The 12577-nt window shown below is 40.1% G+C and overlaps 1 protein-coding gene across 1 annotated transcript in view; it reads left to right on the plus strand.

Annotated features, from left to right (window-relative positions):
- Nucleotides 1-1042: 1042 nt before the first annotated feature.
- gyg1b (glycogenin 1b) overlaps nt 1043-12577 on the plus strand; it is a 29019-nt gene continuing 17484 nt past the window's right edge. Inside the window, exons 1-3 of the mRNA XM_036582261.1 lie at nt 1043-1191; nt 5965-6100; nt 9828-10002. Coding sequence (XP_036438154.1) covers nt 1185-1191; nt 5965-6100; nt 9828-10002 — 318 coding nt within the window. The 5' untranslated portion in view covers nt 1043-1184. The remainder of the gene's footprint in view (nt 1192-5964; nt 6101-9827; nt 10003-12577) is intronic.

Here is a 12577-nt window from a genome sequence, read left to right on the forward strand (position 1 = left end):
TAGATTTTTGGTTTGTTTTCTTGCCAAGACATAATTTTTTTGCAGTGTAGAACTTAAATTAAAAATGCGCACTAGAGCCCATGTGTCAAACACAATGCCCAACACAATCCTATCTGGCCCGCAAATATGTTTTAATATTCTATTAATATTAGGCTGTTTCACAATGCGCTGCACTACAGTCCCCAGCATGCACTGCAACTTTATGCACTCTGACTGTCCTACCCCAACAGCAATCTATGGAACAGCGGTTACACCTCAATTCTACACAGTTCCAACCCAGTCATATCACCAAACAACTAACTGCAGTTCAGCCAATATAAAAGCTTAACGTCAGCTCAGCAGCTCAGAAACTGAGCCCAAGTATTAATGATCTTGCGGCAAAGAAAGGATTCCAGGTGTCTAGGTCAAGCAAATAGGTAGGTTTAAAAGACCGAGCTCCTGGAAACATTTACACACACACACTTGCTAAACCGCTTATCTTTCTGGGTCGCTGGGGGGGTGCTGGAGCCTATCCCAGCGGTCAATGGGCAGAAGGCAGGAGTTTGAATTTGGAATATTTCAAGTACTGATGTAATATTTCAAAGGTCTACTACAAGTTCTTATATTTTACTTTTATATTTTATATTTTATATTTAAGTTTTGACCCAGAAGGATAAGCGGTTTAGATGATGTATGTATGTATGTATTTAAGTTTTGGCGTATTTTGAATAAACAGTCAGTTGGGTTAGCAAAAATGTAAATTAAAAATGAAATAAAAACACAGATGTGCCCTGGTCCACGGATTTGTTTTTTTTTTTTTAATATGGCCCTTTTAGTGGTTGAGTTTGACACCCCTGATGTAGAGGGCCCCACTGCTGTCTTCTACGAGAGCTCCAGAATCACTAAATCCGCCCCTGGCCTTCGTAGGGTGCAGGGTGCAGGGTGCAGAGTGTAGGGTGCAGAGAAGATCCCTTCAGAGCTGAGTTGAGACTCACCCAGGCTGTCACTGCGGAGCTCTGCGCCTCTCACAGTCAGAGTGGGCGTGTGGGCGAGGAAGCGCGCTCTGGTTGGTCACGTGGCGTGGCAGTTTGACGGTCTCCACGCTGGTATAAATGCAGTCCTGGAGTTTTAGCCGAGTCTCTTGGAAAGTGACGCTGCCGCGGTGAAGGGTCCAAACTACGGCTCATCCCTGATTCAGAGCAACCATGGCAGGTAGGTGGGACGCGGACGATGGCGTTTGGCTGGCTGCGTGGTGGAGCTGGTGGAAGTTGGCTTTGCTTTGTTTTGGAGAGAACAGGTGCTTCTTCCTAACAGCAGCAGCCTGCAGCTCGTTTACTGTGATGAAAGTCCGCACTGGGGTTTGTGTAGTGAGGCTGATCTTCACTGAGTGACCGCAGCTCTGCTTCTGCTTTGGTCGCTGCAGTCCTGAATACTGAGTGTGAGGAGGTGTTCGGTGAGGTGAAGTAGCAGGAAACGGAGTTGCTCTGAGACTCTTCTGTTCCGATCAACTGTGCTGCCTTGCCGAGATGTCCTACCATACACTCTTAAAAAAATGGTTCTTCAAGGGTTCTTTAGTAAAGGCAGTGGTTCTATTTATAACCATGAACACTTAAAGAACCTTTGCATAATTAAAGGTTTCTTTGCATGGTGGAAGCGTTCCTTTAGATTGATGGAAAATGTGCTGTAGATGGTTCTATATAGAACCTTTTTTGAAAAGGGTTCTGTATAGCACTAAAAAGTGTTCTTCTATTGAAACGAGCTTAAAATCGTAACAATAGAAGAATCCATTTTGGTGTCATATAGAGCCCTTTTCAAAAAGGTTCCAAATAGAACCATGAATACTTAAAAGAACCTTTTTGCATCATGAAAGTGTTCTTCAGATTGATGAAGAAGGTGTTGTAGATGGTTTTGAAAATGGTTCTATATAGCACCAAAAGGGCTCTGCTATTGTAACAAGCTTGAAATCATAACAATAGAAGAACCCTTTTTGGTGCACTATAGAGCCCTTTTCAAAAAGGTTCTACATAGACCCATTAATTTGAAGAACCTTTTTCATGATGCAGAGAACCCTTTAATCATGCAAAGGGTTCTTTTGAGTGTTCATGGTTCTATGTAGAACCCTTGAAGAACCATCCTTTTTTAAGACTGTAGCGCTTGTTTATAGGCAGCCCCTTTCAAAAAACTATCAATTTTTGCATCCAGTGCAGCCTGAATCACTAGAGGTGAGAGATTTATGTAGCCTAAATTACTTTATCAAAGATGCTACCAGTGTTAAAGGGAATAATTCAGATATTTTGACAGCCCAGATCACCTTGTCAGGTGGTAAGTACTAATATGAAGCGGAGTCTGCACAATAGACTTGAGGTCAGGCTGAGTTAAAGGTGAACTCCACCAACTTTTCAAAAGCTCCACACAATTAAATGGTTATGATGTAAACAAAGTCACTCAAAATGGTTTGATTTTTAAATGTTTCGTTCTAGAGAAACTTGCAGAGTCAGAATTGTTCACAGTGGTGGTGATAGGAACCAGACATCTAGAGTTTGATGCCTGTATAAAAAAAAACCCTTATAAAAAGTTAAAACACAAGATGGCTATAAATAATCCAACATGAAAAGGTGTAGGTTCCACTGGTGGTTTCAGAAAGCAAATAAAATGGCTAAATTTGTGTTGTAGACATTGTGACCCTTGGTTCCTGTCACCACCGCTGTAAAGAAATTAGTCAGTAACTTTTTCTACAGAGGACCGTAGAATATCGGACCACTCTGAATGGCTTTGTTTACATAGCAATGACAGGATTATGCAATTTTGAGAAATTGGTGGTATTCCACTTTAAATACACAACAAGTTACTACACTACAGTTATGATGTGTGCAGGCTCAGTAGGGCACACTGTTAGAACAGCAGTGTGTGCTCATGCAAACCTGTGGTAAAGCTTCAGTGACCCAACAGCAGGGTTACTGTTTATTTCTGCTTGTGCTCTTTTGCCTGTGATGTCGTCTGTGTGCTCATCATGGTAGTGTTGAACGGCTTACAGGTTGGATGTTGTCTGATAATGGGGAGAGAGAGAGAGAGAGAGAGAGAGAGAGAGAGAGAGAGAGAGAGAGAGAGAGAGAGAGAATGCATTGTTATGTAACATGCGCTTCACTGCTGATGCTTAATCTGCGGAACTGACACTGCCTGCCTGCCTGTCTGCAAATGTTTTGATTTCATTTAATGCCTTGGCTTAATGTAGCCTCCAGCACAAGCCCCCTAGTTTTATAGGCCTGTGTCAATTTGCTTTGTCCAGGCCAGCCAGTCCAAAACTATAACTCCAGCATGGCCTCAAAGAGCCTAAAGTAGAGTTTACATACCTCAGTATTCATTAACATATTTGCCTGACATGACCTTTTGTTCTATGTCATCTCATAGAAAGGTCTGAATTCCTTCTTGCTTGTGACTGTAAGGTGTTAAACTATGAAAGTGTTGATACTGTGTCAAAATCATGAAACATATTTTCAGCATTTCTGCCTAATTCATACGTTGAGATGTAAACAGTCATTCAGAGTGGTTTGATGTGGTTTGTTGCAGAGAAACTGACTCAGTGGTGGTGATGGGGAGGGGTCCTGATGTCTACAACTAAATATAGCTGTTTTATTTATCTCAAAACAACCTGTGAACCTACACGTCTTGAGTTTTCATGTAATGCTGATAATGATAAAATTGTTGTAAATCTGAAAGAATGTTTTCTTTGGGGACTGTTTGACGCTACAACGCCCTGCATGTACTTCTCCACCATGAATGGCTTTTTAAAAATTTGTTTTAGGCCGAAATCTTATCTCAAGGCTAACATAAAACAATGTCTCAGGCGTCAGGCAGCATATTTATAACCATTTCATGTAATTGCTTCCTGTGAGGGATCTTTTAAAGGCATTGAACTGTTCAGACATCTGGTTCCTATCACCACCACTGTGAACAAATCTGACTCTGAAAGTTTCCCCAGAAAAGAGAGAACTTCAATCAAGCCACTCTGAATGCAATTCAGTTGCACAGAAATGCTGAAAAAGTGGTGGAGTTCTCCTTTAATTCAGTGAAATGTATACTTTAGAAGCACAGTCATGGGAGTTCTATGAATGTCTAATATTTGAATAACAATATTTTGGAAGATTTGTACAAGTTTAGGATCAAAGTACAATTCGAGTATTTTTACCCTGCTTATGGCCTAGTCCATCTAGTCCACCTAAGAGCAGTTCAGTAAGAGCAGTGTGAAAAGTAAGTGTTTAACAGTGTTTTTTCTTCTGCCTTAAGACTGAAAGTGAAATGAGATGTAAATGGGCCTAGTTTGAGAACGGTAGGATATCACTGGGTCTGGGCAATATTGCTAAAATTCAAAATAGTGACATTTTCCTACTTTATCTCCATATCACTCTGTATAACTTGGTAAGTATTAAAGTTGTTGAACTCATTTGTGCTGCTGCTTTATGCTAATAGACTGTCTTACGTTAATTCAACTACTTTGTTCCATTTTCCTCACTTAGGCGACACCAGAAGCCTTGTAGACATTAACCAGACAGACAGGAAACTTACTTAATTACTTGTTATGGATTTTGTTGAGAAACAAGATTTCACTTCCCACTCCATACAGTCCATATATGGAAACTAAATTGCAAAAACAGCCCGTTTTGAACTGTTTTCGTGATGTTACGCAAACTATGACTTGCATATTCGCTTATTCAGCCTATAGCATTTAACTATTCACCTCCCATCCACACTTAAGTTATCAGGAGTCTAGAACTCTTTTTAGGAAAGCGGCCCAAAGCAGGGCAGCCAATCAGAAAAGAAATTGTATGTTTATATATCGGTCTTAAAGGCACAGTAGCAAAAACGGCCTGCTTGAATGTAAGGCAATAAAAAATGCTGGAAAATGGTCATGTTTTTTTGGTACATGTACCACACATCTTAAAACTGGAAAAGAGGAAAAAAGTACCCATGCATGACACGTATTGCAGTTAACCATCAGTTCCTAGATACCTGGATGAGTAAAGCCAACAAAATAGAATTAAAAAGCTAAAGACAAACTGCATTATAACAGAGGCATCCCTATGTATGGGCATTATGTCGTGTGTGTGTGTGTGTGTGTGTGTGTGTGTGTGTGTGTGTGTGTATGTGTGTGTGTGTGTATATATATATATATATATATATATATATATATATATATATATATATATATATATATATATATATATATATATTAGTCCTCGTTATTATGGATGTAATGATACTCCACTCACTGTTCGATTTGAATGATGATACTGGCTTCACGATTTGACATTCCCACATTGTTCCGAGCAACATTTGAATGAAGCAAAAGGATGACTGTATTCATGTTGTTGCACAGTTTAGGAATGAGATTAGAGCCGGAAGGCAGGAGGGGTGGGACATGAGAAAGCTGGAATGGGCTGTTTATTGGCATAACTAACAGAATGCCTATTTTCCATAATGCATTGCCACGTCTCTGTGATGCACATTGTAATATTTTTGCAATACAGTATTACAATGCTGTAGTGCACTGTTACCCTGCTACACAGTATGTACCAAACATATCAGTCACTGTCTATATGATAAAGATTATCGCACCCGATAGTTAGTAATCAGGGGTAGCACGTTGTTCCACTCGCACTCAGCTGTCATTGGTTAGGCAGGAGAGCAGTGGGCCTTGCCTTAATTCTCAGCATGAACAGTTGTATTGTACCATCGAATTTGGAAAACTGGGGTGTTTGTGAAGAATGTGTACTGCATTAGGTCATGGAAAATCCACTTAAACTCCGACAAGAGAACTTAACGTGCAGTGGACCAGAGGGGACGTCTCGCAGAAGTCCCCTGCTCTGAAAGTGGTGTAATTGCTTTTTTAAGAATCTTACTTTGGCAAGGCAGAATGATCCAGATTATACTGAGCCGTCTAGTGGCGTTAACACTGTTCTTTAAAGTGATTGAACTCTTGCTTTGCAGACCAGGCATTCGTCACCTTGGCCACGAATGATAACTATGCAAAAGGAGCGCTGGTGCTGGGGAAGTCCCTTAGGAACCATAAAACCTCCAAAAAACTGGTGGCCCTCATCGGACCCCACGTGTCAGAGCAGTCCAGGTATGTGGAATCACAAAGCATGCCAGTACTGGTCTAGAAACAGATTCTAGCCTGAGAGTATTAGTCCAGAGAACCTTGATTATTAAAGAGATTACAAAGGTTACAAAACATGTCATTTACACAGTTCATCCCCCTTTAAATGTAGTTGATTAGAAATACATGTAGTTGGTGTTTAAATGTAATTAATCAATCAAAGCTAACACGTAACAAAAGCTTACATCCCAACAACTAGTTTGATGATGTAGGGATGCAATTTGTACACACACTTTCCTCAGACTGTCTTTTAGTTGTCTTATAATCTGAAATAGATGTATTTGCTTATGTGGCTTGACACTGTGTGAGATACTGTTATCTATAACAATGGACAACTATTCAGTAAGTGAATTGAGAATAAAGGGAGTAGGGCTGTACAATATGGACATATAATATGACATTCTATAAAGCTTTTGGACATTGCAATGACTATGAGAACTATATATGAATTATTATTAGAATAGTGTGCCTCTTACTGAATGTGACTCAAGTACAGAGTTTTTACAGGCTTGAAGTTCAGGATGGAGTTTTTGAGCTCTGCACATGTGTGTATTAACACCAGCTGGCTTGTGCATGGTATTTTGGTGAGGTTGCGAGTCTTATGTCATTTTAATGCACAGCAATGTTAGCTTAAATCCAGACTCTTCTCCTTTGCAGATTTCCAACAGTTGAAATAGTCGTATTTTATCTCTATAATAAACTTGTAACCTTTAAAACATTTTAGTTTACCACAGCGTGCGATTTCAGTGAATCCATCCCCCAACTCCCCTTAGAGCTCCATTCGTTTTGTACCCGTTTAGACACAGAGTTCCTAATATGGGCATGACAAAGACACTATAGAACAACAGCACAACTTCAGAGGTCTGTTATGGGATGTTGCTTTTCTTTTTTTTTTTTACTTAACTGACTTTGAAGGACTCCTTACAGTTGTATTTTTGCCCAGTTATCTCCTCAATGTTAGTCCTGTCCAATTCCCACTCACTGTCAGAGTCTTCTCTATCAGATTACATCCAGCCTGGGTGTGTGAAAGCCAGCATGCGACATGTAAAGTCAGCCGCCAGAAAGGAAATAAGTCACCTTTCATTCCCAAAGAGCAGGGATCACGATTAACCTCATGTTTATGGCATTGTCCACCAATCTGTACAGCCTGTAGGCTGTATCTATCTATCTATCTGAACTGGGCCAATAATGGGGGATGTGAAGTGGTTGGACTACATACAAAGGGCCAAGCATTGATTGTTGATTGCATTGATTGTTTTGAGAAAGGGGGGTAAGCTGGTTTGCACAGTGGAGTCTTCCGGGTTCATTTGCCATTTAGCAGTTTTGTCTCAAAAAGCCTTTTGGGTGTGCTGGGCAGGAAAATAACATACTTCTTTTTAATTATTAATAGATTGTGTTGTGCTACGTAGAGGTATAGGCAGCGATGGTTCTGCAAGAGAATTTTTTCCGAATCCAGATTTGATCAGTCAGTTTAGATTTTCAGCATGCAGCGTGTCCTTTGGCCTTGTCGATTTGACAGATTTGATGGTCTTGTGTTGTTTTTGTACGTCAGTGTTCTTTCATTACAGTACCCAGCATGCATTACACAAACACATCACATAACTGCTGGGAATCCCTGTCAGCCAACCGCGACTGCTGGTCAAAGCACTGATCTAGAGGCTAATAAATACATCTGTGGTGAGATACTGCACTAACCTGAGATGCGTTTCCATCAAAGGAACAATTTTGTCGAAGATTTGGCCACGTAGTGAAACAGGAAACACCCCCGGCCCCCCATTATCCATTCCAAACCGCTTGTAGTCTTACTTCCACTTACTTACTTCCACCTTCAAAATACATCAGGCAGGTATTCCAGCCCTTAAACCAGGAAATCTCACTCCAGAGACTACTGCAGCACTCCTATAAGAGATGAATAGGCATGAGCTGATCTTTGGGTTGTTTTGTAATTTATCCCATCACTAATTACGCAGACAGTTTCCAGACAGCACTTAAATATGTTTTAAAAAGACAGCTTAAAACACTCGGCTGTTTGTAAATGCCGACATAAAGTGATTAAATACTGCCAGCCTATTATTTGCCTCAAAGCAGTGGCAAGAAAAAGTATGTGAACCTTTTAGAAATACTAGCAATGATGTATAAAGTAGTTTGAAAATATGGCCTGGTCTTCATCTAAACAATAAAGAACAATCACAATCTGTTTAATAACACAAAAATAATGTATTGTTCTCATCCCACAATGAATAAACCATTCAGACATTCACAATTTAGGTTTGAAAATGTATCTGAACCCCTAGGATATCCCTAGACTTCATTAAAAGCTAATTGGAGCTAGGCGTTGGCGAACCTGGAGTTCAGTCAGTGAAATGAGATTAGGGGTGTGGGTTAGAGCTGCTTTGAAAAACATTTTGAGTTAGATATTAATAAAAGCATCTGCTGGTGTGAACCACGCTATGCAAAAATAGATATCAGAGAAGAGTAGACACAGCAATTATGGACTGCTGTGTCTACTCCTCCTCTGAGATCTCTTTTTGCGTAGCGTGGTTCACATCAGCAGATGCTTTTATTAATATCTATCTCAAAATGTCAAAATCTCACTGGAATTGGGCGCCCAACCAAGATGACTCTCTAAAGGCTCAACACAGAATACTCAGTCCCAGAGTAACAGCTCTAAAACAGTGTTAATGAGTGAATGGAAACAAACCAATTTACTTGATCTCTCATCCTTTGTCATCTAACAGAAATGTAGTTGCAGAGCAAACAGAATAGTTAATCATGCTGTTTGTTTCCAAAGCTGCTGAAAAGCTAAAATGACCTTATGGAAACCTGGGTTCTGTAACTTTTCTAATAGGTTTCTGGTGACAGCCAAGAAAAGACCAGTTTGTAATGAATGAACATGTGTGTTTTAGCCATGGAACAAAGTACAGCTTTTGAGGTGCTCAGAGTCTACACAGAAGCCCCTTGCCAAGGAAGCAGCCCCTTATTTTGGTAGAAGGCTAGAACATATTCTTGTACAAATGATTTGTAGCATGAATAAAGTATACAAAAGTGTGCAAAAGTTTGAACACCCCCAGTCAAATTACATTTTATTGATGTTTCTAAGTGAAAATAAGTTGATATGTGCTCTACAGAGAACACAATTATGACTTTTTTCTTCAAAGTTTACAGCACAGTTTGGATTTGCTGAAATTACCAAAAATAAAATGTGCAATAACTTTTGCACAGGCCATATTTTTACACAATTTTCCTCCTGGTATGTTAAATTTAGAAAATAAACAGTAAATATGCATTAAAATGTGCAAAAGTGTGTTCTCTGTAAGGACGTGTTAATTATTTTCACTTAGAAAATCAAACCAGCATTTGACCAGAGGTGTTCGATTTTTGCATACAGCTGTATTTTCACTGTATTTGAAATAATCATGATTGTTTTGATATAGAAATAGGGTATAAATTTATATCTTAATGACCTTGCTTTTGACAGAGGTGTAAGTCTTTGTGATGGGTTTTTGTTCATGCTGGGGAAAATACGGTCGACGACTAGCGTTAGTTTATTTATAGGGCAGAACACCTGTTTCCACTACAAGTGCCTGTAAATGAGAACAATACTTTTAGTGCACTTTTTATGGTTAAGCAGAGTAGAAAGTAGTAGTAGTATTAGCTTTATTTGTGTCAAACTGAACTCTGTCCTCTTCTGCAGGGCAGTGCTTCATAGGATCTATGATGAGGTCAGGCTGGTGGACGTGTTGGACAGTGGGGACACGGCACACCTGGCCATGATGAAGAGACCTGACCTAGGAGTGACCTTCACCAAGCTCCACTGCTGGACTCTTACACACTACTCCAAATGTGTGTTCATGGATGCAGACACTCTGGTGAGGGTCAAGAGATTAAAAAAATTACGGCTAAATGTTCTTTACACTGAAATTCATGACCAAAGATGGCCCTACAGCAGGGGGGTCAGTGGTTCTGGATTAAAGTCATGTCATATGTGGAATTATTTCTAAAAAGCCAACAATAGCAGAACAGCATGAAATGCACAATTGGCACCAGCTACATGTAGATGTAGGCCCTGGCAACGGCACTAATGGATAACACAAGCAGAATGTCTTCATTTTCTCGATTGTAGGCTTGTTGTCATAGAAACTTTATTGCATAATTAGGCACGCAGCTCAAATCTCACAGTCTGCCACCAAAAAAAGATTTTATTGGTATCCACTTTTACAGCGTGCAAGTGAACTTAAAGGGCCCGTATTCCTTTTTTCTTAGCTTTTTTTAAAATTTATTTATTTTTGAGATCCACCTTTAAGTGGCTTTATGCACCAAAAACATTCTTTCATTTTTATATGATCAATTTCCAACCTCTTCATCACTTAGAGTTAAACAGGCTGTTTTTGTTACTGTGTCTTTAGGACTGAGGAGTGTTAATCTCTGTTCTGATTGGCTGGTATATGTTGCGCCTCATTCAAAAACACTCCGTATAACTTCTGCTTGAGTGGGAGGAATGAAGCTATTGTACACTGAATAGGTGGATACTTGTTTTTGTGACTTAACAATTTAAAATTATGTATGTATGTATGTATGTATGTATGTATGTATTTTCTTTCCTAAGTTTTCAGTTTTTCAGATTTTCAGAAATTCAGATTTCTATGGTATGGGTCCTTTAAGAATGCCTATAGTTTCTAGTTAGCTTTAGGCCCCACTTCAGCAGTGCTTATCAGGCTCAGTCCTGTGACCTACTATATTTGTTGCTTCAGCTCAAATCAGTGGGCTCTACAGTTGGCTGATGAGTTGAGTAGAGAGAACATTAAAAACCGAAGTGCTAGAGAGACCGCGTGTACAGGGTTTTAACGGCTAACCGGATAAAGCCTAAAACAATTTACTTTAGATTTGGTAGTAGATAGTAGGCTTACACTGCAGAAAGAAGCTTGGATTTTAAATGACCAATAGCGAGTCACTGGCAGGAGGGCATCATTCAAAGTTGAGTCCGATGCCAGAGACTGGAAAGAAGCCTGACAGGCTAATAAGAGACTTTCTATGCAATCTGGAATGTGCTGTTGAATTCTGAAGGTAAAATCCTGGACTGCTAAGAGCCGTTTAGGTGGCCAGTGGACTTGCTGGGTCAGAATGAGGTTAAGCCCTGTGTAAGCCAAGTGGCTGGTGAAGAGTGCCAGCACAGCTCTGTCAAGACATGCATGAGATTCTTGCAGTGCTGTGTGTTCTTCCGTGTGGTTTCTATGAGTGGATTACGCATTGCTGTGATACCTCAGCAACTGCGCCAGGATATTTGATTATATGTGTAATGAAAATTTTATACCCAGGACTTTTAACATGGCATTCAGAGCATTTCCAACATATGAGTTAGAAATGGCTCTCATTTATATGAGGACAACAGCAGAAAATGCTGGATGGGATTTTGGAAGGGGGGAAAAAAGATTGAATCTGATCCAATCCTGTAACAAATCTATCCTGAAATAGCACTCACAGATCATGTCAGTGTTTCCCATAGGACTGAAACAAACCTGGGGGAGCTTTTTAGGGGGGATAGATCTTTGAATATAAGGATATCCAAACTCATCATATCCAAAAAAGTAAATAAATGCTGCTTGGATATTCAGGTATAGATATAAAGTGAAGGTTTGGGTCACTCGTCAGTACACACTGTATGGTATGTGGACAACTGACCATCACACCTATATGAGCTTGTCATACATCCCATTCCAAAGCCATGGATGTTTATATGGAGTCACCTTTTCTGGCTTTAACAGCCTCCACTTTTCAGAGAAGGCTTCCCACAAGTTTTTGGAGTGTGTCTGTGTCTGGAAAGCTGTAGCCATTCAGTCAAAAGAGCATTTGTGAGGTCAGGCACTGATGTTGGACGAGAGGACCTGGTTCACAATCCCAAAGATGTTCAGTAGGGTTGAGGTCAGTTGGCATTGTGCTTGGTGACCTTCGGCTTGTGTGCAACTGCTGAGCCATGGAAACTCATTTTCTTATGGACAGATGTTGCTTGCAGAGGCAGTGTGGAACTTTGAGAGTGATGCAACAGAGGATAGGTGACTTTTTTTTTTTTTTATGTATTTATATTCAGCACTTGGTGGCCCCATTCTGTGGGTTTGTGTGGTCTACTAATTCGTGGCTGAGCTATTGTTGCTCCTAGACACTTAGATTTCACAATAATAGCACTGGCAGTTAACTAGGGCAGATCTAGCAGGGCAGAAATTTCACAAACTGACTGGCAAAAGTGGCATCCTATGATGGTGTTACGCTTAGTCACTGAGCTCTTCAGTACGATCTACTAGTTCTACTGGCAGTGCTTGTCTATGGAAAATGCATGGCTGTGTGCTTGATTTTATACACCTGGGTGTGTCAAATACCTGAACTCAGTAATTAGGAGGGGTGTGGCATAGCATATGTGTTAAACACATAGCATCAGTATCAATATGGACC

Source organism: Colossoma macropomum, unplaced genomic scaffold (assembly GCF_904425465.1).
Source record: "Colossoma macropomum unplaced genomic scaffold, Colossoma_macropomum, whole genome shotgun sequence".
Taxonomy (NCBI): Eukaryota; Metazoa; Chordata; class Actinopteri; order Characiformes; family Serrasalmidae; genus Colossoma; species Colossoma macropomum.